Source organism: Chaetura pelagica, unplaced genomic scaffold (assembly GCF_000747805.2).
Source record: "Chaetura pelagica isolate M959 unplaced genomic scaffold, ChaPel_1.0 scaffold219, whole genome shotgun sequence".
Classification (NCBI taxonomy): Eukaryota; Metazoa; Chordata; class Aves; order Apodiformes; family Apodidae; genus Chaetura; species Chaetura pelagica.
The window spans coordinates 1418047-1433420 of record NW_009954552.1 but is presented as its reverse complement, the minus strand read 5'-3'; the positions used below and the strand labels follow the sequence as shown (position 1 = coordinate 1433420).

Below are 15374 nucleotides of genomic sequence, written 5' to 3'. Positions count from 1 at the left end.
ATTGTATTTAAGATAATCAGCCTTTCTTCTTCAGCCTCCCTACTCATCTTCTTGGAAATCTTCAGCATCATGAATTTGTTATAAACTCATTAAGTTTTTTTTTCATTTGCAGTGAGTGCAAAATATGACCTTTATTTATGCATTTATTTGCTCTGAGCCTTGAAGTCTTCCCCTTCTTGTTAGTGTCGAGCTATACTTTTTATAGATTAATCCCAAGTTTCTTGCCAACTTCCTCTTTAGAGGCATGACACCAGCCAGTAATAATGCATTTTATATTAATTTTATTTACAGAACCCTATTGAAACCTGAATGAGATGAACAGATAATTCATCTGAAAAAATCTGACAGAGTGTAAGATCATCATGTTTAAGAAATAATACTTACATGGAGGTTATAAAATACCTATGATAAAACACCTATGAAAAAACCTACTATATTCCTTACAAAGTTGACAGATGCTACACACACATACACACACAGAAAATAATCTTACAGAACACAGATTACAAAGAGGTAGATTGACTGCATGTCTTTTTACAATGCATATATTGGTACAATCAAGGTGTGAAGTAAACAGCTTTTTTTTACATTTCTGCTATATAATATTGCATTGTGCTGGTTTGCTTTGTTAGACTTTTTGGTAGTGGGGGAGGGGCCCCCAGGTGGTTCAGGTAAGAAGGTGAGTAGCTCCCCCTGCTTCAAAACCAGGAGCCAAGGAGCCATTAGAGAGACAATAGATGTCTCTGCAATTAACATACAAAAGAACTAAGATAAGACCTGAGCAGAGCAAGCAGTTAGAAGAGGAGCTGTGCTGGAGAGGTGAAAGGCAGTGCTGGGATGAAGATCCCGTGATTGGTGAGGAAGAAGGTGCCCAAGCAGAAGTTTCCCTGCAACCTTGGTGAGGTGGCAGGCTGTCCCCCTGCATTCATGGAGAAACGTGGTGGAACATTCCCTGAAGGTGCCAGGAGCAGTGAACTTGGCCAGTAGACTTGGATTTGCTGTCAGTGGACTTGGATTAGGCAGCTGTGGAAGACCCCAGCACCAGGGCAGGTGACTGCTCTCGAAGCAGCTTGTGACTCTGTGAGAAGCCCACACTGGAGCGGCTCCAGACCTCATAGCAGGGACTCATGAAGGAGAGGTTCATGGAGGACTCTCTCTACCATGGAAGGGATCCTGTGGTGAATCAGGGAAGGACTGTAAGGAATCCTTTCTGAGGAGGAAGCAGTGACAGGAACCACCCGCCTGTGAACTGACTCTAAACCCCATCCCCTGCCACTTGTGCCGCTGAGGGGAAGGAGGGAGAGAAACCAGGAACAAAGTAATTTGGGCCTGGGAAGAACGGAGGGGTGGGGCAATGTATATAAATGCTGCTCTTTGTGTTGTCTCTGTCCTGTGTGCATTTTAATTAGTGAGCATGTAAGGACAAGAAAAGAAACAAAACAAAAACTGTGAGAAAAGTAAAAAGAGAAGACCAAAATGACAAAATGGACAAATAGATCTTACAGTGAAAAATTTTGAAAAAAGCTATAACTAAAGCATGCTTGGCTGGGGTGGAAGGTCTTGCCAAACAACAAACTGATGTTTTTATAATGCACAAGGTAAATACAAATTGAAAAAAATATGCATTTTTTTTCTTGTAATATTTTATTTATTCTTCCAACATTAATGTTGGAAGGGACCTTAAAGATCAGCTAGTTCCAAGCTCCCTGCTATGAGCAGGGACACCTCCCATTAGGCCAGGCTACACAAAGCCTCATCCAACCTGGCCTTAAAAACCTCCAGGGAAGGGCCTTCCACAACCTCCCTAGGCAACCTACTCCAGTACCTTACTATCCTCATAGTGAAGAATTTCTTCCTGATGTCTAACCCAACTCTCCCCTCTTTCAGTTTAAAACCTTTACCCCTTGTCCTATCACTACCCTCTCTGGTGAAAAGCCCCTCCCCAGCTTTCCTGTAGGACCCCTTGAGGTACTAGAAGGCCACTATAAGGTCTCCCTGAAGTCTTGTTGGAGCTAAATAGTCCTAACTTTCTCTGCTTGTTTTCATAGTGGAGCTGCTCCTGCCGTCTGATCATATTTGTGGCCCTTCTCTGGACCCCCTCCAACAGCTCCATGTCTTTCCTGTACTGATGGCTCCAGAGCTGTACACAGTATTCCAGGTGGGGTCTGACCAGAGCAGAGTAGAGGGGCAGAATCACCTCCCTAGCCCTGCTGGCCATAATTCTTTTGATGCAGCCCAAGACACAATTTGCCCTCTGGGCTGTGAGTGCACACTGGCGGCTCATGTTGAGCTTCTCATCTACTACCACCAGCAAGTCCTTCTCCTTAAGACTGCTCTCCAGTCATTCCTCCCCCAGCCTGTATTTGTGCCTGGGGTTGCTCTGACCCAGGTGCAGGACCCGGTACTTGGCCTTGTTGAACCTCATGAGGTTGGCACTGGCCCACCTCTCAAGCCTGTCAAGGTCATTCTGGATGGCATCCCTCCCTCTAAGGTGTCAACTACTCCACACAGCTTGTTATAATCAGCAAACCTGCTGAGGATACACCCAATCCCACTGTCAATGTCTCCAACAAAGATGTGAAACAGCACTGGTTCCAATACTGATCCTGAGAAGCACCACTCATCATTTGACTCCATTTGGAAATGGAATCATTGACCACAACTCTCTGGGTGTGACCATCCAGCCAATTTCTTATCCACTGAGTGGTCTATTTGTCAAATCCATATCTTACTAGTTTGGAAAGCAGAATGTCATGTGGGACAGTGTCAATGTTTTGCATAAATCTAGGTGTATATAATACCAGTTGCTCTGCCACCATCCACCATCTCTGTAGGTTTGTCGTAGAACGCCATCAAATTGGTCAGGCAGAATTTGCCCTTAGTGAAGTCATGTTGGCTGTCATAAATCAACTCCTTATTTTCCATATGCATTAACAGATTTTACAGGAGGATCTGTTCCATGATCTTGCCATAACAGAGACTGAGCTGCTTGTAGTTCCCCAGATTTTTTTTCCCCCATTTTTAAAAATGGGAAAACGTGAATGGGAAAACCTTTTTTCCAATTGGCAGGAACCTCACCAGACTGCCGTGACCTCTCAAATATGATGGGACAGAGACTTAGCAACTGCATCTGACAGTTTCCACAGGAACCATGGATAGATCCCGTTACATCCCACAGACTTGTGTACCTTAAGATTCTTTAGATGGTCATGAACCTGTTTTCCTACAGTGGGGTACCTCATTCTCAAAGTCCCAGCTTTCACTTGCTGTGGCCTTTGCAATGAGGCTGGAGAACTTGCCAGAGAAGACTAATGCAAAGAAATCACTGAGAACCTCAGCCTTCTCAATATCCTGAGTAGCTAGGTCTCCCGTTTTCTTCAGGAGAGGGCCTACATTTTCCTTAGTTGTCCTTATATCCCACAGATTAAAATATTATCATAATATTTTGGTCAGTGGCATGGAAACTTACTTCTCCCAATATCATAAGATTTGGTAAATCTCACTATTGTTCTCAATATTGCAAAGAGTTACAGATAGTAACTCTTCATGCATGCCTTTGTGCAAATATAAATAAAATATTGGAAAATATTTTATTATTTATATTATTGTATATATTTTTAGATACGTTTATACATATAAAACTTGGCTGAGTTTTGAAGAAGATCAAAGAAGTTCACAGATCTGTGGCAGAAAAATGTCTCCCTCTGTGCTAGCTATTCCTGGTTTTCTGTCCTTTTTATTCATGTTGGAACTCCATTTTTACTTTCTTATATTGATTCTGCAATAATACCTGCTCAGGCATTCAACCTGTTTACATTAACAGCACATCTATGGACTTCACTTACAGTCTCCGTGTATAACTCTAACTTGGCACTCTCTCAGATATAATTTCTCTCAAGTTAGAACTTGTCATCTTTACAGGATGACATTTTATGGAAGGCAGTAGTAACTACATAACCAGAGTGTGCCACTTTGATGCCACTTTGAAGGTAGGAGCTTTGTTGTTGTTGCCTGCTTATGACTGGTTGCAAAGTGAGGGTTTTAACCTGACCTCTCTTAATGCCTCTTCAGACAACCTAGAGCACCTAAGACATGGTCTGTTATCTGGCATGCTGATTTGTAACTCTAAAGCTCTGAAGTCACTTCACTGGCCTGCAATAGTTGTTGTGCGTAATATGGTTAGATTGAAGAATTTTGCACATATCAGGGAAAAGAGATAAACAGAAACTTCTGCAAGGGAATGAATGCTGGGGTGGGGCAATTTACTTTCTGCAGGTTACTCTCTCCCTAAATAACAGCAGTGTCAAATAAAACTGATTTTTTTTTTTTTATTTAATTTTTACTTGTAGCACAGAAATATGTTAATTTGCATAACAGGCACAGGTGGATGGACACATGACAAATTTCATCTTATACAGATGCCACTGAACAAAATGTGCTCCAGATTTTGTAGACAAGCAGGTCTCTATTTTTGTGGGTAATAAAGTATCCTGTGGCATAACATGAAGAAAAAAGAATCTCCAAAGGGATGGCATTAGAAAAATGGCCTAACTCCAGAATATTCCCCATCATTGGGCAATTTTCAAATGGCCAGATGTTTGGGAAAATTGGGCAGATGGAAAAATAAAACCGTAACTATTCTTGTAAATTGAAATATTTGTTCTGAAGAATTAAAAGGAGAGGAAAACAACTGATGAGCATTCTCTAGGAAGCTGTTCTTCCCTGAAAGGAAGGTACACTTCGTCTACTTCCAGAAGATGGCAGTCTCAATTTATCAAGGTAAGAGCATGCACAAATCTTATTGGCAGTCTTGGGTGAATGTGCACAATCTCCATACAAATCCTTATGATTTTACAAATTTACAATATGCATTGAAGCTTCCATGGTAGACTATATATTGTGAAAAAAAAAAACAAACACCAAAAAAAAAAACCACCAGCAAAATAGTGCTTTAAACAGTCCATAAAAACCATAAATGTTCTCTTGCACCTAAGTCAGCTGTCCTCTAGAGCTTCAATCTTTTCCCAACTCCCTGAAAAATGTGGTATAACTTCTGAAAAAGGTCTCTAATAGGTAAAAAAAATAGGCAAAAAGAGGGAATGAATTTAAATTCAGACAAAGTGAGAACGATTATGCAAGTGTGGCTCTATATGCTAATGGTTGGGGATATTACAAAAATGACATTTGCTCATGTATTTTTCATCAAACTGACAATTTTAGACATATTTATCAAGCATTCCTTAAGCATCTGGAAAAATATTTTGTTTGTTTCAGGAGAAAGAAAAAAAAAAAGGTATAATTTAAAGTTTCAGTCATTTGAAACATGTCTACTCTGAAGAGGCTCATTCATGTTTCATGATTCCAGAACAGAAAGTATTTTTACTCTCATATTACCCTGGCAGGTCTAAATGGGGCAATCAAAAGCAGGTATTTCTGATTAGGCAATAAATATAAACTAAAGACATTTTACACAAGTGAAAAAAGTATTTTAAAATTTTCTATGATAACTGCCTAAAAGTGACAATAACACAGACAAAGATGAACAGAGTTAGGTAGCATCTGAACTACAATTTCAAAACACCACTAAATTAAAAAAGCATTTGACTGTAACTTAATCTGATAAGTAAGGAAAGAACTAATATATTCTGCCTTTTCTATTTATGTTATTTTCTTTATAATGAAATCTATAAACACCAATGGAACCCAGAAGGTGATTCAAGGAACTCTTAGATTCTGCTGAACTGCATATTTCATATAGCCCTGTGCCTGTTTCCTGACTTATATTTCTCTGAGGGTTTTAAGCTCTGCATTATGAAGATGCATATTCAAAGACTGCAGCTTTAACATTGGATTGTTACTGAGTAAGGGTGCAAGTTCAGGACCAAGAGATAAAAGCTTAACTGTTCCTACGAGCAATTACCTGGACTGAAACATTAATATCTATTTCCTCTGCTGAAGCCATGGAATATTATTGACCTGAATCATACATATGCTGGATCTGTGTATTGTTGCAACCTATGCATGTAGGTAGGGTCAAAATATGAAATATTATACTTGTGAAAGTGCTCTAGATTTCAGTCAAAGTGCACAGATGTAAGTGTTAATATTTAAAGATCCAATTTAATGTTGTAGAGTCTTTTGATATTGTAGCTCTACTGATGATAACAGAGTTGGGGAAAATTAATTCAATACTGTACTTGGAGTCAAAGAACAGAATTATGTTGTTCAGGGTTATGAAAACAAGGGAAGAAAATGTCTACTGAAGTTTTTGTAATATCAAAACTCTCCTGAAGAAATAAAAGGAGAGGATGACTGGATCCAAAGATGACTGCAACAAAAATACCTTTGCAGTGACAGATACAGTTGCCACTGACTATGGCTTTCAATATGACATCAAGTTTTTTATTTTTATCATTCTGCAAAACCTCTTAAGGCAACTGATGTAGTTTGTGGGGTTTTTTTCTTAAAAAACATAACAAACAAATAAAACTCCCCAAGAAATATAGCCTTTATGGAATTATTAAATTCAGAGGTAAAAATTGCAGCCATCACATGTTAAAAAGAGTATTCTGATTCTTTTTAATAGCTAATGCTCAAAGCCAAGAGCTTTCAAAAGTGCAAACTTGTCACAGACAAGAAAAGCCTCTTCTTCCTGACATCTCTCAACTATTTTCTAGAACAGAAAGTAACAAAAATTCAATTTCTGAATAGGAACAGGTGATAAATATGAAATTTGTGAATGCTAGCTGACTGAGTATTCTGAATGCACTTTATGAGTTTCATTTATATTTTACATACCAATTATATTACAAAGAAAATATCCCAGCAAAGCATATTCTTTAAACAGTACAATCAATGGATCATATGCCAAGCAAAACAGTGACAATTATTTTGTTTTTAAGACGCATTTCTTGCTATGATTAGAGATAAACTGTCATTCTATTAATTATATGGGCAAATTGGAAATTGTATTTCTGCTGTCTCTTTACATGTAGAAGTTTTATGCAAGATGCTCAGGAAGTGTTTACTTACTTTTTAAAACTCGTTAGGTGATATAAAAACATAATGCACAACATGCCTTTACCTTAAAGGACATCATCTCCAGTTCTTTCCCCTATTTCCCCCTGCCAAATCCAATTTACCATAGCTCAGACACTGCTTTCTGCTGTTGGTAAAGTCATTACTCACTTCTTTTGGAGCAGTGACAAGAAAGCAGCAAATACTTCATGCTGTATACTTATAACCGAAGCATGATACTGCCTCATTAGAGATTTATGGTAAGTTCTTACCCCCTTATAAATCTTTGTAGGTAAATAACATGTCAACCTGCAGTCCTAAAGGTAGAACAGCATTTTTCACTGGTAATAAACACATTCAATACAGATCCTAATTAAAAATATCTGAAAGAAACAAAAAATACCTACTCTAATAGTTAAGGAACAACCATTCAAAGCACATCTTGATGTAAGTTTCTTGTAATAAAATAAACATGGCCATGGTCTACCACATGAGATCACAGTCCAGTATTCAAAGAATTTATTTGAACCTTATACTCAAATGCAAAAATACACAACAGCACACTTCCTTTATTTTGGGAACAATACTGTGGCTTTTGCTATAAAGACCAATTACCATATGAGTAGAACTAATACATTAATCTGAGAAAGAGCTGGAGTCATCACTTAAGGAATATTTTTTATATATGATCAAATCATAGAATGGGTTTGGTTGGAAGAGACCTTTAAAATCATCAAGTCCAACAGTTAACCTAGCACTGCCAAGTACACCTCTAAACCACATCCCTAAGCACCATATCTACAAGTCTTTTAAATACCTCCAGGGATGTTAACTCAACCACTTCCCTGGAAGTCTGTTCCAGTACCTGATCACCTTTTCAATCCAGATTTTTTTCCTAACATCCAACCTAGACCTTCCATGGCACAACTTGAGGCCATTTCCTCTTCTTCTATCACTTCTCACTTGGGAGAAGAGTTCAATCCCTACCTCGCTACAACTTCCTCTGCAGTAGTTGTAGGGAGTGATAGGGTCTGCTCTCAGCCTCCTTTTCTCCAGACTAAACAAACCAAGATCCCTCAGCTGTTTCTCATAAGATCTGTGCTCTAGACTCTTCACCAACTTCATTGCCCTTCTTTGGACTCACTCCAGAACTCCAGTATTCTTCTTGTAGTGGGGGGCCCAAAACTGAGCACAGGATTTGAGTTGCAGCCTCACCAGGGTAGAGTACATGGGGACAATCACTTCCCTAGTTCTGCCAGCCACAACAGCCAGGATGCTGTTGGCCTTCTTGGCCACCTGGGCACATGCTGGCTTACATTCAGCTAGCTGTCAGTCAATCCCCCCAGGTCCTTTTATACCTGGCACTTTTTCTTTTTTTTCTTTTTTTTTTCTCCCCCCCCCCCAAATAAGTATAGTTAAACATTGGAATAAATTCTTTAGGAAGATTATGTAGTCTCCTATTCACTAGGGCATGTCCTGTTCACTAGGGCATATAACAATAGGACAAGGGGAAATGGTTTTAAACTAGGAAAGGGTAGATTTACACTGGAAATTACAAAAACATTCTTTAATATGAAGGTGGTGGGTTGCTGGAACAGGTTGCCTAGAGAGGTGGTGGAGGCCCCATCCCTAGAGGCATTCAAGGTGAGGATTAATGGGGCTCTGAGCAATCAGTTCTAGTGTGAGATGTCCCTACTTATTGTAGGGGGGTTGGGCTAGATGACCTTTAGTGTGCTTGTCCAACCTGAGACATTCTATGATTCCTTCCCTGAAAGGTTTTAAAAACAGCTAAAAAATATCTGTAAAGAATAGTCTACACATCCCTTTGTCTGCCATATGTACCAATGATGCATTTAATGCTTCTCAGTCATTATGAGTAGTGATCCATAAGATCTCAGAAAGTATTCCATGGCACTACAGCAAAAATATAACTGCAAAATAAAGCTAGTCCCTACACACTTCCACACATGCATATAAACAACATCTTGCAATACAGACATACACAAAAGCTCAAGAGGAAAGCTACTGACAAGCATTGACATTTTAATTTAATTTTCATCAGGTATCAAAATGGAAACCATTAGGTAATACTCAAAGAATAATAAGGCTGATATTTGGTTTTATTGGAAAGCCTGAATGGTTCTTGGATCCCAGAAATGTTCAGAAACACTCGGCTGGATGTATCTGAAGGTCTTTTTTCTTCAGGGCTTCTTTGATACTGATTTTCCAATTGTGATTTTTAGGCACACTTTGTTAAGAAAGGTGTGAAACAATAGACTTAAAATTCAGGAAACACTGAATAACCTGCTCTTAGTGTCATATCTGTAAAGGTAAGCACAAATTCAGTTTTTATGCCCCTTACATTCTTATTTTCCTCTTTAATCAATAACTAGCCATAACCGTGACAGTATCCACTCTGTTCTATTCACCTAGAAATAGACAGAATTGCTGACATCTTTTTTATTAATCACTTTATAAAAACATTCCTGAATGTATGAAATATAAATGCTAAACCAAAATGAAATAGAAAAAAATATTCCATATCTGATTATTCATAGTTTGCAGTATTTTGCAAGCCATGTCCTTGATATCATCCAGTTCAGTCGTGAAAGATTACAATTTTCCCCTTCTGTCATGAAATGCATGGGAACTTCTGTTCAATGAGACGATGCAGACAAAACACAAGATGATTTATTTGAGATGTAAGTGTTTGATTTACCTTCATTGTCCCTTAGAGTAAAGTTGGGATTCAAAGAAAGCTCTTCATCAAGGGAAAAATGGAATCTTGCCCCATTTGCAGCATTATCTTTGTCAGTTGCAGTGATAGTCTGAATTACCTGAAATAAAAATTAACAATAATTGTGCTGAAACTTGAACTTGACCCAAATAGTACCTGACCTCAGCAGGATGCTCAAATTTACCTTATTTTAATTTTATACTTGGTTGCTGCAAAATTCAACTGATTAAATGACTGGGCCATTAGCTTGATTTCTCTTGCATGAAATATTTTAGGAACCACACTTCAGACCTAGATAAAAGCACCTAAAGTATCTATACTTTCTGACATTCGAATATAGCCAGGACCGGGTACAGAGATTTTAATCAGCTACACTGTTCATGATGAATTTCAGAGTTACAGTTTCACCTAAACATCTGTTTTTATAGAGCCAAAATTCAGGCTGAACTGGAATGGTCTATGTAGAGCACCATCTGCTCACTATCCCAATAATTAGATGCACTTCAATATTAGTTAGGAAAAATAATTTATCTAACCAAAATAGTGGTCATATAATACCAGCTCTCTGTTTAAAATTCCTGTTAAGAATCAGTTTTAAATTGCTGGAGAACAGAACAGGCAGAACATCAGCCACTCCTTGTTTTATTTTGATTTGTCCAAAAGGAACAGAATTAGATGTAGCAACTATGTATGGGAGAGGAATTTTTGAAAGGTGGGACCTTTATGTTCAAAAACCCTGGTGGTTTTTAAAATTTACTTTCAACTAAAACTGAGCTAAGCTTTTGGAATGCGTGACCAAGCAATATTTCTACCTCTGCTTTCATTTTCATGCTGCGCCTGGAAGCTCAAGTGCTAAAGCAGAATTTAATAAAAGTTGTTCTTGTGATATAGCCAGTGAAGCCCACACAGACTGCTGCACAGAGCTGATAGATATCCTGAGGGAAACATAAAAGGAGGAGGAAGAAGTGCTTATCCTGAGGGAAACATAAAAGGAGGCGGGAGAGTTTTTTTTTCTGTTCAGTGTTCAGCAGTAGTCTGTCTGGATTGAACCTGAAGCATAAACAGTGTGGGCTCAAGTGGTTTGCTCTGTTTTATCCTAACACTAAAACTAAAAGACAGTACACAGTTCCATTCACATCAGAGAAGCAAAACAAATCAATTTTAAAACCAACGGAGTAGAATGCTTATTCCATTTACTATATACAATATAGTATATTTACTATACACACCTGAGACAACTAGTAATACTAATGATAATTGCTGACAATATTTTTAAAGAGTGTTGTTACATATTTTTGCTGAACTGTAGCAGAATAAGATCAATCTGAAATGTTTGTAAACATGCAATTTACCAAAGTCATGGCAATAGTGATTAAAAAGTTTGTTAAAAGCTAGTTGTTCTCTACTCCATTTTGCAATGGTGGCATACCTGTTATTGAAACAACTACTGTCTAAAAACAGAAATATAAGTTTTTCTCAGATATACTTAGTTAATAATGTTAAAATGGCATGAGGCAAAGTAAGACCAAAAAAAAGTTGATGGAAGAATATTTTCAAGATAATCTGTTTCTATTATTACTCAAATACTAAAAAAAACCCTGCTAAGTACCATACATAGATCTAAAAAAAATTAATAAAATACAATAAGACCTTTAAAATGGCATTAACTAATTAAATATTGTTTATAAATCCTCAGTGCTCTGTATCAGTGATATATATTTTATTTTTCCATGCACTTCAGTTTGACAGTCTAGCAGATAAATGTTTGTCCAGTTGCCTTCTCCTACCTAAGATATTCAATGACATTTTACAGAATCTTGCTTTAAGAATATGTTATTTTGCAAGAAAAATACCTTTGATCAAGATTTTTGTACCATGAGACTGATACAAAATTTGTTTTTAAGACTAATTTAAAAACTCAATTAAATATACTTCCTGACTCCCTGACTTCACACATAGAAATTCAAGTATCCCCTGAATTCACCAATGTATGTAAGAAGTATAGCACCAACTGGTATAGAAATCATGTGTTTCCATGTGGAAAGTAGACATTGAAAAACAGGCAAGTCAAATATTTTTGACAGAACTGTTTAAATAGAAGAAGTTCACAGTCTTTCAGAAAAGGCACTTGCTTTGTAAGGAAAAGATATTGCAGACATGCATTCAGAGGTGAGGAACAAAAATATGTGTATTTTTGACATCCAGATGTGTTTTTAACACATTTCTAATTAATAGGCCAGTTAAGTAATGGCCTATCAGCAGAAATGAACATGCATCTTACCAAAGATGATTACAACAAAAATGTAGACACAGAAACCTAGCTGCTGTAACTGAAGTGATGAAACTGAATGGTTATGCTACTTTTATAAAGGCAAGAGTTGATGAGAAAGGGAAGAAATTAAAGAATGGCAGAGTACAGAAGAGGACAGAGAGTTAGTGCTAAATTCTACTCAGATGCTTTTTCAGAACTGAATCAATAAACAAGTAAATATATGTACATGACAAACTTACTTACATTCTTCCAGGATAAATACTGAACTTGGAAACATTCAGAAAATTGTCAATTTTGACTCTCACTTTTTAGAAGACTGCATTTTTTTAAAATTATATTTTTTTTACATTGCTGTTTGCTCCCAGTGTCTTAAAATAATAAAACAAGTCACATTTGAAGCAAAGAAAAATTTCATTTGTCAGTTCACTTTGTCAAAGTTTGCAAAATTTCATTTTCCTACATTAGTTAAGTTTCACAATCATGCACAAAATTAGTATTTATCTAGAAGTCAGAGTTCTCCAAGCCTGGATTCCATCTAGGATCAAATCACAGGTGCCTTATCTAATTTAATAAATAATATTTACCAGACTTCATCTGGAAGCTCTTGGAGATACTGAGTTTATCTTCTCAATAAGGAGAACACTGCTAATGGAGTGAAGTTATCACTTCAGTGTGGAAATTATCATATTCATACAAGTATTTTCTGTTGAAGATGACTTAGGGGGGTTCATTTAAGTATATAAGCCCTTTAAGTTTAATTCACTTTTTAAAAAAATATTTTTCTTGAAGTAAATAAATCAAGATGTGGAGGGAAAAAGAAGCAGGAGATGGAGGCCATGAAATTCAATGATACTGTGATGTCTCTCCATAGATGCCTATTCTGAAAATAAAATTAAAAATAAATAAATTGTCTTCCAATGACAATCTATTGGTTATCGTATCTTGGACATAATACATTCCAAATACATGGGCTGATCGATGAAATAAGGATTCTTACAGGGCAATGCTGGGCTGAAGCCCATCTTCAAACTACTAGTCAAGCAGAGGTGCTTGGTAGCACCTAACAGAACTTGTTCTTCAGGGATAAATCTTATGAAACATTACTGCAAGATGATGGAGAACTCAGAGTAGATACTACCTTTTCAGTGACTCAAAATCAGCAGGCTGGATACACTTTTTAGCATATGGAACAGTTGTTTTGTAATTGCTGTTTATTTGTCCCTCATTATTATTTGTTGAAGACTGTCATTTTCTTTAAGTAGACGGTAATATCTTCTGAGTAAGAGCCATGTACTTTTGGGGTTTGTGATTTGTTTGTTTTTTTTTTCATTGCAGTGGTAACACAATCTTTCTGATGCCTTTTCATGCCAAGCAGATAAAAATTAGTATACGCCATGTACATAATGCAGGCCAGTCAGGTTATGAATACAACAGCATGTTTATGCAGCCCTTCATATTAAACTACTGCTTGTAGACTCCTTCATAGAACCATAGAATTATATTTGTTGGAAAAGACCTTTAAAGTCATCAAGTCCAACCATTAACCTGGCACACTGTCAATCCATCACTAAACCTCTTCCCAAGCACCACATTTACCAGTCATTAAAATACATCCAGGAATGGTGAATCAACCACTTACTTTGGCAGCCTGTTCCAATGCATGACATTTTTTTTCCTAATTCCTGAAGAATTTTTTTCCTAATATCCAATCTAAACCTCCCCTGGCACAACTTGAGGCTGTTTCCTCTTATTGTGTGACTTGTTGCTTGGGACAAGAGACTAACACCCTCCTTTGCAGTAGAGACTGGTAAGGTCTTCCCTCAGCCTTCTTTTCTCCAGGCTGAAAAAAAGCCAGTTCCCTCAGCTACTCCTTCTAAAATTTCATGGTAGCATTAATCTTGGGTATTATACTGCAATGCTACAGAGGTCAGGAGTCATTCACACTTGCTATAATAACTAAGAGAGAAATATAGTGTTGACCTAAATAAGAAGCAAAGGCCATTATAGTGAAATGTATTTGATCCTTACAGTAAGATTTATCTTTGACATGTCTCTCATAAATTTCCGTATGCAAAGCTATTATTGGAGAATTCAATATTTTCTAACAAGAAACTTCAGATGCTCACCCCCAAAAACATCCCTGGCAAACAGAGCATCTCTGAGCGAGTTTCATTTCATACTTGAGCTTATTATTAAATATAACAACTATCAAATATAACAACTATTAAATATAACAACTATATCACAATTATTGTTAAATTACATAATTAAAAAAAATCAGAATATGTTGAAAGGAATTGCAATTAGTGGCTAAGGGAATTTATCTTTTTTCTAAAATTAGATTTTACAAGCTCTAAGTCTTCTATATTTGACTCTGAGGTTTTCAGAACATTATTTTTACTTAATTAAGAACGTTAAAATGAGATATTCAGTTGATAGAGAAACCTACTTAGATTTTAAAATGCTTTCAATGAGGTGTCTCAGTAGCAGCACTGAAGTAATGAGAGCACTATGCAGTCATGAGAGAAGATGAAAGGTCCTTGCACAAATTGCTCAAAAGACAGGAAATAGGGTCTCTTCTGTAGATTGCCTATTCTACAAAGAAAGGAAGTCACTGAGATTTCCTGTTCCACAGAGATTTATGCTGGACAACTTTTAGGTCAGTGTAATAATAAATGTTTTATAAAGAGTATGAATAATCAGCCCACCAAATCTATTTATGATACTGAGTTGTTCAAGGAAGAAAAGAGGAAGGGCTGACACTAAAGGCTTTCCAATACTCAGTAGCCAGGCAATACAAAGACAGGTGAAATTTATTATACATATACCTAGATTCTTAACTTCACATACATGATGATGATCTCTGAGCTGACCATTATTTCTAATAATATTGTTGTTATGGCAGGCAGTTTTTTGCATTCAGTGCTTACTAGTCATTAAAAAGCAAAGCCACTGCTAGAAATTGCTAGGAAAGAAATAAAGAACAAAGCAGAGATCATCATATACTATGAAGCATGAACTATGCTTCATAGAATTATTAACCACTGCATACCTGCATCTTGAATCTTGATTCCCCATCTCAAGGTGAATAGTGAGGAATTGGAGATAGGAGGACAAGATGAATGATCAAAAGTCTAGAAGGGCTTTATCACGGACTGTCCAAGTTAAGTAGGACTCTTCAGTCTGGATAAGAGATGGCTGAGGGGCAATGTGCTAGAGATTTATGAATGGCACAGAGATAATAAATAGGGATCAACTTCTCTCTCTGTCTCTTTTCCAACACAAGAACTGGTAAATATTAACTGAAGACAGCATGGGAAGATTAAAAAAAAAAAAAAAAAGAAAAAA

General features: G+C 37.0%; 1 protein-coding gene across 1 annotated transcript in view; it reads right to left on the bottom strand.

Annotated features, from left to right (window-relative positions):
* Positions 1–15374, bottom strand: part of CDH18 (cadherin 18, type 2) — a 167058-nt gene that overhangs the window by 3142 nt on the left and 148542 nt on the right. Inside the window, exon 9 of the mRNA XM_010005082.1 lies at positions 9737–9854. Coding sequence (XP_010003384.1) covers positions 9737–9854 — 118 coding nt within the window. The remainder of the gene's footprint in view (positions 1–9736; positions 9855–15374) is intronic.